Source organism: Macadamia integrifolia, chromosome 4, assembly GCF_013358625.1.
Source record: "Macadamia integrifolia cultivar HAES 741 chromosome 4, SCU_Mint_v3, whole genome shotgun sequence".
In the NCBI taxonomy this organism is placed as follows: domain Eukaryota; kingdom Viridiplantae; phylum Streptophyta; class Magnoliopsida; order Proteales; family Proteaceae; genus Macadamia; species Macadamia integrifolia.
Window position 1 is genome coordinate 19872523 of NC_056560.1, and position 14167 is coordinate 19886689.

The following is a 14167-nucleotide window of genomic DNA, read 5'->3' on the forward strand; positions in this document are numbered from 1 at the left end:
TTCCTTACAGCTTTTCTGAATAAAACACAACTATTCATGCCATGATGTGCCAAGAGGTCCATCCATTAATGGCCTGATATGCCTGCATTTCTACATTTTGCTTCATTATCTATAATATAAATGCAGTCACTTAGCTTGTTCAGATTTAATCACAAACATTAAAGTTCTCTTCCTCATTCAAGATTTTAGATAGTTTGCGACCTACGGTCTAAGAAACACCAAACCCCACCCCAATCTTATCTGAGTCGCGAAAAAAGGATTTCAAAGAAATATGAAAGATGAGATTCATCTTGTTCGATATGCTTCAATGTGTGGAGAGATGATGTGGACAACATGAGAAAGGAAGTGATCTTCTAAGACATTAGTTTGGCCAGTCTACATCAGCTCAGTACCCTGCTCTATATATTATTTTGATCCCTAGCTGCCACCATATCTAAGATCTTATACATTATATCCTATATAGTATTGTCCTTCAGTAGACTGAAGCCTTGTGGGCTCTCTACTTAAAAATACTTCTTTATTATATAAAGCTTACAATTTGATTCCTAGAAGTAGAGCTCCCATAAATCAGAAGATGGATATTTTGAGAAATTCTTTAGCTGAAGCACCCATATCTCTCAATACTTAAACGAGTTGATATGTCATCATCAGAAGGTGCTGACTACTTGGCCCCAGAACTCAACTTCCACCCAAAACTTAAAATAAAAGGAAAAGTACACATCACAAGAGGGAAAGTATGGATGGATAGTAGCATTCTGACTGTTGAGGGAAGCTTCATCTAGTCTCAAACATAGCTTATAATGACTATAATACCCCCCACCCCCTTCTCTGCACACCCATGGAAATAATCATCAGAAACAAGAATTATAAGCGAAGATACCCCTAGGAGAAAGAAACTTTTGATGCTAATATTTAATTGGTCGACATACGTGCCTATTGAGGCAGATATTTCAAATCAGTGAATGCCTTGGGGAGATTGAACCAATCATTTTCTTCATTTTTTGCAGCCTAAGAATCATTTGACTCTTAACTTATATCATAAATAATGGAATAATTGTTGGAAATAGAATAATTAACAGTAGGGACAGTATCGTCATATTCCTAAACAACATGGGCGTTTGGTGTAAAATTGTGTTCTAAGCAAGAACAATGTAGACAGGATGACCGGTGTGCTGTTTTGAAGACATGGGAACTAGAATAAATATCAGTGAGAGAGAGATGGAAACTAGTTGGTAGGACATCTCTATTCTCTAGGCAATCCTTTTCTATTATAGTACCCTCTCTTGTATTCAGAGATATATTGGTTGAAGCTTGACGCTCTTCTGATATCACCAGTGAGCTTGAATTGCCACTAGAGATCCCATTATCTCAGTGAACTTCAGGCAGAAATTCTTCCACATTCTTAGTGAGAGCTTCAACCTATAATGGCATTCACTGAACCTGTAAACCCAAGTCATGAGAGATCCACAAGCGTCGTCAAATCCATTTATCTTCAGAACCCACTTCAATGCCACGCATTTGTCGAATTCAGATTAGCTATTGTGGTACTGTTCTTTGTCATGATCTTTTCTACTGCAGGTAAGCTTCTGTTCTGCCAATTCCAGTCTTAGGTGATTTCCTTATTTCTTCTTTTCACTGACTTGCTTGTTTTTCTTTTTTGAATTTAGCTGCATATGATCCCTTAGATCCCAATGGGAACATAACAATCAAATGGGACATAGTTTCTTGGACAGCAGATGGCTATGTTGTGAGTATCATTGTCATTTTAGTTTGATAAACAATTTTCCCTTTATTGCTTCCATTTTAATATGCCTCCTAGCATAAATTTATGCACTATACCAACCTAAACATAACAAAGGCTAAAATAAATAAAAGTTAGGTAAACTCTGTAAAGTTCATCAGTTCTTTAAAGTATCAACAAGCGGGTCGTGAATTTCCAAAGTTCACCAACCTTCATTGACATTAGCAGGCACCAGTAGCTGCACCCCACCCCCCCCCCCCCCCCAAAAGAAAAAAATATTGAATAGTCCTGTTTTCTGAACATTCTATGCAGAAAAACAGAGCTAATACAAAGCTTTAACAACAATAGATCCACAATCATCCAAGCTCATATGAACTTAACAGTGTTAATATGATTTTTTTTCAGGCAACAGTGACAATGAGCAACTTCCAACTGTACAGGCACATTATGACCCCGGGCTGGACCTTGCAATGGGTTTGGGCTAAGAAAGAAGTGATATGGTCCATGGTGGGAGCCCAAACTACAGAACAAGGAGATTGTTCCAAGTTCAAGGGGAATGTCCCACATTGTTGCAAGAAGAATCCTACAGTTGTTGACTTACTCCCCAACGTCCCATACAATCAACAATATAGCAATTGCTGCAAGGGGGGAGTGGTGGCATCATGGGGTCAAGACCCTTCCCAGGCAGTCTCAGCCTTCCAGGTCAGTGTTGGCCAATCTGGTACTTCAAATAAGACAGTGAAACTGCCCAAACTCTTCACTTTGCTAGGTCCAGGACCTGGCTACACTTGTGGCCCTGCAAAAATTGTGCCACCCACCACTTTTCTCACTCCTGACCATCGGCGTAAAACACAGGCACTCAGTAAGTTGAAAAACAACTCCTCTCTAGTATTTTCTCAAGTTCTCTGCTTCTTACCATCACTTAAGACATAACTTATGAAGAAATCAAATTATTTTCATCATCTGTCTTTCTAGTTTGAAGCTTTTGAATGAATGTAATGAAATCTCTTCTGACTAATTAATGATACTTATTTTCTTGAATTTTGCTTTTTCTGCAGTGACTTGGAATGTAACATGCACTTATTCGCAGATCCTAGCTCGGAAGAACCCTAGTTGTTGCGTCTCCTTCTCAACCTTCTACAATGAGACCATAACTCCATGTCCCACTTGTGCTTGTGGATGCCAAAACAAGAAGAACTGTATCAAGTAATCCTCCAACTCAACATCCCAAAACATAACATTTACTAGAACATAATAGAATTCATAGTAATTATCACGCTAATTTTTCACTAAAACATTTCATGCGTTCATGTATATAGTTCTAAACCCTAATGCTTGTATATGGTGTATGTAACAGAAGCAGTGATTCTTTAAAGCTGCTGAGGGAAGGGCGGCTCAACACCACGAGGAAGGATAACATGCCAACACTACAATGCACACACCATATGTGCCCGATCAGAGTGCACTGGCATGTGAAGCTCAACTACAAGGCATACTGGCGTGTGAAGGTTGCTATCACCAATTTTAACTACCGGCTGAACTACACACAGTGGACGCTTGTCATGCAGCACCCAAATCTCAACAATGTCACTCAAGTCTTTAGTTTCGACTATAAGCCTCTCGTCCCCTACCAATCTATAAGTAAGTACATAACAATTTTCAAATGCAATTTTGCCTCAACTGCTAAACATATCCTGATCGGTTATATCATACTTCAGCTAATGCCCTCATCTGCTGTTGAATCAAAAGCAGAGAGGGTCCTTCTGACCACTTCAAACTTAGGTCTACAGCTTTACCTCATCTTCTAAATGACTATAATTTGCTACATTTTCTTGTTCATGCGACGTATCACTAGATCAATCTGCGAATGCATTAGCTAGCAACATTAGGCATAATCAAAGTCACTATCATGAAAAAGGAGGTGAGGGAATTAGCTCTCAGAGAAAAGAATGAACTTTTTGAGTGCTAAAGCATAATTTAGTCTGATCATGAATGTGTAATCCCAAGACTTAATTAACCACATAAACCCACTTTCAGGTAGCAGCTACATCCAAGGACCCTCACCAAGAACTGCTACTTTGCCAAAACAGTCAAAGTGACCATTTTTGACTTTACATTGATTCAAAGAAAACATTTTCTGGAGACCACACTAAAAATTTTGCTGTAATTATAAATGCAGATGATACTGGTATGTTCTATGGCATGAAGTACTATAATGACCTACTGATGGAGGCTGGGCTATTAGGAAACGTCCAATCAGAGATACTCCTTGAGAAGGATCCAATCACATTCACCTTCAAGCAAGGATGGGCATTTCCGCGGAAAGTCTATTTTAACGGTGATGAATGCATGCTACCTCCGCCTGATACATATCCATTCCTTCCAAGTTCTGCCATTGCAAATCCCTCTTCACTCCCAAAACTGGTGGCTTCTCTGCTCTTTCTATTGATGACTGTCTGGTAGTAAAGATTGTACAGGTGGAAAAGGAGTTCCCTGACAATTTTGATGGGAGAAAGAGCAAGCCCTGTTTTTATTGGAGGATCAGGTACATATAGTATCAAAATTTATTTGATAACCATCTAAAGAAATGCAGCTTCATGTATGGATTGCTATGGGCTCAGCAAAGCAATAAAATCCAATTATAAGGAAGTAGTAGTAATTCTGTAAATATTGTGAACAGTGTAGAATATTTTTGGGAGAGGGAAAACAGAGTCCAGTATGTGAATGTAATTAAATTTAAAGAGAAAGGATGAATCTGAAGTTTCTAAGAATATTGGGTAAGGAAGAAATAACCTCAGGAAAGGAGGGACTTTGGATAATAATAGGTAAAATCCATCCTGATTTGTAAATAAGGAAACAGAACAGTAAGGGGCCTAAGGGAGGTGAAACAGTGTCAAAATATGGAACAGGGATCAAATCGTCAGAGACCGATTCTGATCCAATTCGGAACAAAATTGACCAGGATTGCTCCCAAGAACCCTAGAATCGGCTTTCAGATCTGAAAACTCAACTATTCTAGCGTCTTGGAATGAATCGGCAATGTCGAATAGGATTTGATAGATTCACAGATGGATTCCCCATTTTTGAAACTGTGGCGGTAAACCAGTTTTGTGAGGGAAGCTGAACTTCCTAAAATTCAAATAGATTAGAAGAATAGGGATTCACCAGTTGGATCTCCCAAGCTTAGAAAGTGATTCCAAATCAGAAATAGAATTTCAAAAAACCCATGGAAGGATCGATGGCTTTGTTGCAGAATTTTCAGAAAACAGAGTAGATCTTCTTTTTGGAAAGGAACAGCTGATTAAATAGAGAACTAAAGCTAGGATACAATAGAGGATGTCAATAGAAACCTATCTTCCAAATGTGGAAGCAATCAAACTAATAATCCGTTAAGGATAACAAGATTAGGGATGTTGAAATCTAGCCCAAAACAGGGGATCCACCCAGCTTTGAAGAAGAAACAGAGGAAGCATAGAAAAAGGACGAAGGGTAGTTAACTCTTGATCCAGATGAGAAAGAACTCAGATCTAAAAGCAGCCAAGAGAGAAGGAGGGAGAGAACCAGTTGGGAAGCCTACAATCTGCACCCAGTAGCAACAGCTAGATAAGAAGTTAAAAAACAAACCTTTCATCCAATCCTGTCTTCATCTCAACCGATGGGTTACATATGTAGCTTCGCTTACAAAAAAAAATTGAAGTAAACTAGAAACTTGAAGAACACTTAAACAAGGAAACTGAAAAACGGGATCTCCTATGTATCTTACTCCTACCATCAATTAAAATGCAAATTACAAAAAGCAACCCAAGCAAACAAATAAACCCTCCATAAACTCTTATTATACCAAAAGCATGGTTAGATTCTGATTTCCCTGTGTCTGGTTTTCCAGATTGGGTCATGCCAGTCCAATCACGATAATGAAAAACTGCATCATCATAAAGAGTGGAGAGGAAGGACATTCCAGTTTTGAGAAATGTTTGTCTAGAATACAGACCCAATGAAGGATGACTCCAAAAAATTTAGAAGGTTGGCCATATGGCACTATTCTAAATTGGTAACCTTTGTTTCTTCTGCAAGAGCAGGCAGAAACAAGACCCAGGCCTCTCAAAACTCTTCACATGTATTGATAGTGCTCTTTGTTGCTGTACAATTGGGATACTGAAAATCTACAAACTGGAGATCCTGTGAAATTTGAACATTTAGGATTGTTCCATCCTTTTAAGAACCGAAATCATGCCTTTTTTGGTTCTTCTTTATTATTTTATCATTCTAGTAGGGGACTATGCTTCTTAAGTACGAATGGACTCCCCCATTGAGCTCTTGCAGTTCCACAAAGTGCAAATACACACAGAAATACATGATCAACCTGATATCCATTTTAAGGACCAGTTCCATCTCTTACATATTACTTGCAAGTATGCTTTGAATCATTGGTCCAGAATGTCCATTTGGTGAGACACTTCTTTAATATGACATATCCAAAAATCAGACTTCCTGTCACTCACCAAATAGGATTTTCCTCCATAACATTAATCTCATTTCTCTCTCCAGAAACTAATTTGCTAGTCAAAATAGGATGATTATGATCCTCACATCAGTCTCTTTTTTCTCTTCTTTTGGATTATTATAGGCAACATCTAAGATGTAACCCAGTAGCAAGAAAAGTCAATGGATTGACTGTCAATGTATAATTAGGGGTTTGGGGTCTGCTCAAGATGATGAATTTTCCAACAGAAGGATCCCCAGACATTTTCTGATTCATGGTTTCCCTCTATAGGGACCAGCGTATAGTTCATTCCACCCCCAACCCAAAAAAAAAAAAAACCCAAAAACAAATATATAACTGAAAGAAGTACACACATAGATATACAGAGAAAGAGGTCATATATTCACACCAGCACACAAAGGAAATAGGGTGTGATCCAGGCACTAGTAAAGGCCAAATATTAGCATAAGCATTATTCAGTACACATTTGCAAGTACGTAGTGACTAAGACAATTGTAACTTAATTGATCGATGCATAAGACCTCAAATCCCATGGTCTGTGTTTATCCCACATTAACCAAAACTGGATTCGAATAAGGGTGGCAACTGGTTTTGCACAAGGACATAATTTCTCATTTCTGACTCATGAAATACAACTATAATCAGATAAAAGCAGATCATGCAAAAAACACAAAAATGAGGTATGGGAATAACAATTATCAATGATTTCCCTGTGACTGGTTCTTCTTACAATGGGAATAACAATTTGACGTGGATCGCTTACAAACAATATGATTAACTGTATAAATAAAAATACAACACAAAGGCTTAAAGTACACAAAAATGATAGTGAATTCGACTGGCCAATACACAATACAGAATGAAATTGTGTTCTTACAATTGCAGTGCACCTGAACCCACTTTGTCATTTGAAGCTCCCAGAATGAGCAACTCTCAATTAATGTCATAGGCTTCAAATGATCACCTCCAGTTGGTCATTTGGAGGAAACCATATTCAACAGTATAATCCTGGTATCGTTCATTAGGCATAAAGAAATAAGAATGTCAAAGATGCCAGCAAAGCAGAGACAGAACAAAGCAAGGAGATAATTGGCCGGCTACTGGCATTTGGCAGCGATGGATAGGCATCCGGTGGTGGCATGACACAGTTATCACCATTGAAATAAATACGCCGAGGGAAAGCCCATCCCTTATCAAAAGTGAAAGTTGATGGGTCCTTCTGGAAAAGTAGCTCTGACTGTACATTCCCTAGAGGGCCAGCTTGCATAAGCAAATCATTGTAGAATTTAACCCCCCATAGCATGGCAGTGTCATCTGCAACACAGAATCAAGAAATTCCAGAGTATGGCATTACCAGCATTTCAAAGTGTACAGGAAAAAAGTAGATAGCTGATCAGATATTTATTTTTTTATTTTTCCGGAATGATGAAAGATCAAACCCCTTACATGTCCTATAATTTATTCTTATGCAGAACAAGTAGCAATTAACTCAGATCATTCAATTTAATGAGCCTAGCCAAAGAGATCAACAATTATGAATATCAAAAACAAAAATGATTCTAGATGAATCGTTTTTCTTTTGGGCAGTCACAAAACAAACAATAGTTGAGAAAAGTCCATGCACCAGAAAAGCTGGACTTCCAATTTCTAGGTAGTCTGAAACCCTCCCATATGGAGGATACTGATGCATCCAAAAATGATGGGCTTTGAGCTGGGTAGCACAGAAATTAACTACATACGACATGATAAAAGAAAACATATTAACTGGGTTGTACTCCCACATGTTTTCTAAATATGCAAGGCAAATGGAGAATCAGTCAATTACTTCTGCTTCAATTGCCATTTAAGGGAATTTGGCTCCACAGTATGGGTCATTGGATCTTGTCAGCATCAATGGCGTAGGTTGTACTCCCACATGTTTTCTACATATGCACGGAAAATGGAGAATCAGTCAATTACTTCCTGGATGTGTCCACTTTGAAAGATCATTGACCTCAATCCATCAGAATAACACGTGGTGGATCCACAGGCCCCTTGTTTTAACATATTGCAATCCATCCAAACATATAAGATTTTGCATATGATAGTTTATCTGAGAGTGAAGTGTGACACAGACTATTACTTCTTGGGCCCCTCCCTCTGGAAATACCATAAAACTCAAATTTTGAACAGTGTTTAAAGTTGAAAGTGATACAATAATGGACAGAATCAATCCAAAGGGATTGGTAACTCCACACTGAGACTAGTGCTCTCAGAGTGGGCCCTATCCTCAGAGATGGACACATTGTGGAGGGGGTACAACAAAAGTGATTTAACAGTTGACATCGTGCACTACAGGTCCTTCAAAGATATCACAACTTGTAAGGGAGATATCGACTCCTTGTTTCCCCCATAAACATCACATTCAACTGGAGACCAACATCAGCTAACTCTTAGGGGATGAGCTTGCTAGATTGAAAGAGATAAGATATTCATAGTTCATTCTGAGACCTTCAATCCTCAATAATTAGTTCAGAATGTATTGCAGCTTTATATTATGTATTTATTTGTCTTTCTCTTGTACATTCCTTCTAACCCTACTTGAGAAAGTAGTTAGCTATCCAGGAGAAAACCCCACTAAAACACATAAAAGATAAAATATAATTGGAAAGAAATGCAATTGAGAATGTAACTTACTTATAACACCATAAGGAGTCAGTGATTTATATTTAAAGCTGAAAAGCTCGGTGAGGTTGTCGAAATTTGGGTGTTGTACGACTAAGTTCCACTGTGTGTAGTTCATCCTGTAATTGAAATTCGTAATTGTGACCTTCACTCGCCAATATGTCTTGTAATTAAGCTTAACATGCCAATGAACCCGAATCGGGCACATATGGTTAGTGCATTGGACTAGAGGAGTATAGCTATTTTTTCCTCCACTTGCAATAGCTGAAGCTAAATATGGCGAACTTCCCCTGTAACCATCCCAGACAAGGAAAAAAAAACAAACAAAAATTCATTACATCATTTCCAACATCTAGAAGTTAATTTGATTGAAGAACAATAAAGATACCAGAGTAGCAGGATAAGGATTTGTGCCAGAACTTACTCTACACAACTCCCTGGTTGAGTTATATTGTTCATACAGCCACAGGTGCATGTTGGGCAGGGCACTATTGTGTCGTTATAGAAGGAAGAAAGTGAGACACAGCAAGTGGGCGTCTTTTGAGACAGGAACTGAGAATATGTGCAGGTAACGTTCCAAGTCACTGTCAAAAGGAAGAAACAAAGGTAAATGCTTGTATTCTTTATACACCTAGATCAGTTATAAAACCAACAGCAAGAATCATTAGGAAAAAAAAAAAGAGAAAGAAAGAAGAAGATAGACCGATAATGGCAGGAAGAAGTTATTAGATCATGCTGCAGTTCATTTGATCTCTGAACTGTCCACATAGGACTGATCAAGTGATGTCTGTCCTACCCAAGGATTGGTGTTTATCCTGAGAGGTAGCTAACTCAAGATCAAGCAAGTAAGAGTGAAAAGCAAGTCTCTTTTCAATATTGTTTTGGTAAGGAAAAGAATTAGGGGCAAGTCCTTTTTCAATATTTGTTTGATAAGATACAGGAATAATGGGGAAAAATATATATGGGCATCCTTCAAACACGTGTGGACTCAGGTTGTAGAACAACTACTTTATTACTTTGTTATACATATTTTACCCCAGAAGTTTATGCCAAAAGAATATTTTTTTTCTTTATTATAGAATTACTACAACTCCTAATCTTCTCTCAGAAAGATGAGAACTCGAGAAACACAAATAGTGGTGGCTTACCCAGGTCATCTAGCTGATAACCAAAAAAACATGTATCTAGAATTACCTAAGAAAATAATATTGAATATTCTAATGAGACTACTATGAAGGGTATTAACAAGAATCTCCAATAACTAACTTACTCAATGCTTGAGTGACTCTCCTTAGATCTGCTGTTACAAATCTAGTAGGTTTAACAATCTTTGCAGGACCACATGTATACCCAGGCCCCGGTGCTTTAAGTGTGAAGTTCTTTGGCACTCTAACAGTCCTGTTGGTGGTTCCTGCTTGACCAACACTAAGCTGGAACGAACTCACTGCATTGGCAGGATCCTGGGCCCATGAATTAATTACTCCCCCCTTGCAGCAATTTGCAATCTGTTGATTGTAAGGAGTTCCTGGCAATAAATCAACAACTGTTGGATTCTTCATACAGCAATGTGGGATATTCCCTTTGAACTTCGAACAGTCCCCTTGTTCTGTAGCCTGGCCTCCCATTGCACTCCAAATCACCTCCTTCTTTGCCCATACCCATCCCAATTGCCATCCAGGAGCTTGAATGTGACGATATTGTTGGAAATTGTTTATCGTAACAACAGTCTGCACAGTTCCAATTAGAAGGTTGATTATTTGAACTATGAAAGATAGAAAGAAATAAAAAATAGTTCCCACATACCAGATAAATTGTGATATGACTTCTACAGATCTTTGTCAATGGTAAACTCCTATTTTTCCATAAAAGTATTTTGAACCAAATTAAGTACTAAAACATCTCAGTTATCACAAACCCAATTAGATTGAAAAATACATTTGATGGAGCTTAAACATTGGGGGGGGGGGGGGAAGTCAAATTGATTTGGAGTATTTCTTGAAAAAAAAAAAAAAAAGTCCTCAGAGAAAGGGAGCTGCCAAGATACTTTCTTTAAAAAAGAAGGGAGAAAGAGAAGCCATCAGTTCAGGTTGTCTTTTGGGATCACAAGATTCACAGGTGGCCCCCAGTTTAACCTTCACCCTCAACTCTTAGTTCTTTGAAGATTTGAAATGACAACATTAATTTTATTTGAAATACAAAATGTATTGATTGACAGGACTGGCTTCATTTGAGAAAAGAAGGGATGAAAGAAAAGATTGGTTCTCATTTAGAAAAATAAAAATGTACTGAATGACTACATTGATTTCATTCAAAACAGATGTGGGCATTTATACATGTGTGTGTGAAGGGGTGGGGGGAGAGAGAGAGTGTGTTTGTGACCTATTGTGATTAGGGCATTAATAGTTAAGGCCTAGGCTCTAATCTCCCCTACTATATGATTACAATATAAGGTTTTATATACTTACAACATAGCCATCAGCAGTCCAGCTCATAATATCCCATTTGATGGTGATATTTCCATTGGGATCAAGGGGATCATAGGCTTCTGAAAAACACAAGAAGATTCAAAAGGTAAATTTTCAGTCTGAAGAAATTACAAACATTACATAAAGGTCATTTTTATATTTCTGAAAATCTCCAAGTGCTTCTTAAAAGGAGTAAAACCTCAAACCCATAACCATAAGATAAATCCTCATCTATTCTAAAATTTATGAAACCCATTTGCTCAAATCTCTAATAATTGTACACATAAACTCTCCCTCCTCTGGAAACAGACATGGGCACCTCCACATTAGAGCCCTGATTTGCAAAGGGATACAGCAGGATGGCCCAATTCTGGGCTATGGGTTTGCAGGATGGGTCAATACTGAAACGTGGTAAGGTATGAGAGTTGAGTGATATAAATCCAACAGTCCAAATGGAATGCAATAAAGGTGGCTTTATCAGATCAAACGCCAAGTTCATAAAAAGAGGAAGAAAACAATTCATCAAATATTTTCCCTTCCATATTTAATTGTCACCTTCACCAGAGAGAGAAAAAAGTCCCCATCAATTTCACCAATTTCAGCAAACCAGTTCTCAGAAATGAAAAATAGATACAAACCACCTAAATTTCAGGAAAATAGAAATTAAAGGCAAAATGAATTATTTTATTTAAAAAAAAATTAGATTACTTCATAACCATGACTCTGAATATTAGTCCATAACAGAGAAAAAAGGGGAATTTCCTCCCCTTAAACCCCTGTTTCTCTAATTCCAGTACAAGTCAACGCACTTCTACTAGGGAAAAAAAGACTGTTATTCCTCTTTGGTTCCTATTAAGTCTTGAAATACAAGATCTATACTGAAAACAGCTAAATCTCCAGTACAGTCCCCGCCGATGAAGCCCAAAAAAGCTAAGGGGATAAAGGGCACAAAAGTCTGATCTTGGGTGACAAGTTTTGAAGCAAATCATGAATGCGAAATTATGCAAACTCAGAAGCTAAATCGACAGATCTAATCTAAATTTTACCCGATTATCCATCTATTTACATGTACAAAATAAGTCGAACGTCAAATTACAGAACAGAACTGATTTTCATAATTCATCTCCTCATTACCCATTTCTTAAATCATTCGAAATCCATGAAGTAAGAACTGCGTATATGGATTTCCAATAAAACACAGTAGAATGTACAAAATCAACCGAGCAAAAATATTTTTTTTAGATAACCAGCACGAACCCATGTCCTCAGTTCTAAAATTTCAGTCAATCACACACAAGATACTAAATCCTTGAAAGATTACATAAGCCTCAGTCATCTAACCAACTTACAACAGCATAAGCAGAGAGTCAACTCCAAAATCGAAACTTGGAGTAAAGAAAGAAACGAAAAATCAAGAACAATCGAAAAAAATAAAGAAACCAAATAAATGAAGTCGAGTACGAATTACAAACCTGTAGAACTAAAGCTGAAGCAGGAAAGCAAAAACAGAACCAAAATGGGAAAGTTGAAGAGCTTGGAAATGGATCTGTTTCCGGAGGGGAAAGGATACCCCATTACGATTACAGATTTTTCTCTGATGTTACTGGTTGCCTTCTGAGTGATCGTCAAGATCTGCTACCAAGTGGAAGGGAAGAGCCGAAGAGGGGACTGACCTTTTCTGTTTTCTCACAATAGCAGAAGAAGCTTAAGATCCAACCGCGCTTTAACACCGCTACTGACATTTTTTTTTTTTTTTTTTTAAATATATTTTAGTTCACTACAACTATATTTTAAGTCAATAACAGTTTCCTTTTAATTTCGCATTAAGTAATTGTAGTCTATTATTAGCATCTTGCCCCTTGGATTAGTTATATTTACAAGACTTCACATAGTATTATGATCTATCAGATGTATATTTTTTGATTAATGACAAAACCATATTAAAGTTGATAGGAACATATCATATTCTCCTTAATTATGTCCTCATTAAAATTAGTTCATATTAAGTAATGGACTTTGATCCTTTCCCGCGATTGGGATGCCAGCATGACATCTGATAGCTGGATGAACCTAGGCATATACCCCAACACATGGAAGGTACATTAGTTCTCTTTGCATGCAATGACCACACTATCCTTCTATGTACGAAATCATTCCACATTAGCTCACTGATATGTTACTCTACATTGTTTGCTTAAAGCATCATCTCTCAAATTTTTATTAAAGAATAATCACGAAATGAATAAAGAGTTTTTTTTTTTTTTTAAATATATTTTAGTTCACTACAACTATATTTTAAGTCAATAACAGTTTCCTTTTAATTTCGCATTAAGTAATTGTAGTCTATTATTAGCATCTTGCCCCTTGGATTAGTTATATTTACAAGACTTGTCATAGTATTATGATCTATCAGATGTATATTTTTTGATTAATGACAAAACCATATTAAAGTTGATAGGAACATATCATATTCTCCTTAATTATGTCCTTATTAAAATTAGTTCATATTAAGTGATGGACTTTGATCCTTTCCCGCGATTGGGATGCCAGCATGACATCTGATAGCTGGATGAACCTAGGCATATACCCCAACACATGGAAGGTACATTAGTTCTCTTTGCATGCAATGACCACACTATCCTTCTATGTACGAAATCATTCCACATTAGCTCACTGATATGTTACTCTACATTGTTTGCTTAAAGCATCATCTCTCAAATTTTTATTAAAGAATAATCACGAAATGAATAAAGAGTTCTATTTTTTATTTTTTTTTTAAATAATTTTTAAGAG

General features: G+C 37.2%; 2 protein-coding genes across 2 annotated transcripts; one reads left to right on the top strand and one right to left on the bottom strand.

Annotated features, from left to right (window-relative positions):
* Nucleotides 1–1226: 1226 nt before the first annotated feature.
* On the top strand, nt 1227–4512 carry LOC122076964 (COBRA-like protein 4). Its single transcript, XM_042642644.1, has 6 exons — nt 1227–1578; nt 1668–1747; nt 2147–2603; nt 2800–2947; nt 3099–3382; nt 3921–4512. Exons 1-6 carry the CDS (start codon nt 1425–1427, stop codon nt 4202–4204), a joined length of 1407 nt encoding a protein of 468 aa, XP_042498578.1. The 5' UTR covers nt 1227–1424; the 3' UTR covers nt 4205–4512.
* A 2409-nt stretch (nt 4513–6921) lies between these two features.
* Nucleotides 6922–13119, bottom strand: LOC122076965 (COBRA-like protein 1). Its single transcript, XM_042642645.1, has 6 exons — nt 12847–13119; nt 11375–11454; nt 10180–10636; nt 9334–9493; nt 8922–9199; nt 6922–7559 (listed from the first exon to the last, which is right to left on the bottom strand). The coding sequence occupies exons 1-6, from the start codon at nt 12947–12949 to the stop codon at nt 7267–7269; spliced, it is 1371 nt and encodes a 456-aa protein (XP_042498579.1). The 5' UTR covers nt 12950–13119; the 3' UTR covers nt 6922–7266.
* Nucleotides 13120–14167: the final 1048 nt, after the last annotated feature.

What these genes read in the sequence shown, in the direction of transcription:
- LOC122076964 (XM_042642644.1), top strand. Translation starts at nt 1,425, where the DNA reads ATGGCATTCACTGAACCTGTAAACCCAAGTCATGAGAGATCCACAAGC. An exon ending in GGACAGCAGATGGCTATGTT is followed by an intron (nt 1,748 to 2,146) that starts GTGAGTATCATT and finishes ATTTTTTTTCAG; the next exon opens with GCAACAGTGACAATGAGCAA. An exon ending in CGTCCCCTACCAATCTATAA is followed by an intron (nt 3,383 to 3,920) that starts GTAAGTACATAA and finishes TTATAAATGCAG; the next exon opens with ATGATACTGGTATGTTCTAT.
- LOC122076965 (XM_042642645.1), bottom strand. Translation starts at nt 12,949, where the DNA reads ATGGGGTATCCTTTCCCCTCCGGAAACAGATCCATTTCCAAGCTCTTC. An exon ending in GGACTGCTGATGGCTATGTT is followed by an intron (nt 10,637 to 11,374) that starts GTAAGTATATAA and finishes GGAACTGTGCAG; the next exon opens with ACTGTTGTTACGATAAACAA. An exon ending in CAACCAGGGAGTTGTGTAGA is followed by an intron (nt 9,200 to 9,333) that starts GTAAGTTCTGGC and finishes GGATGGTTACAG; the next exon opens with GGGAAGTTCGCCATATTTAG.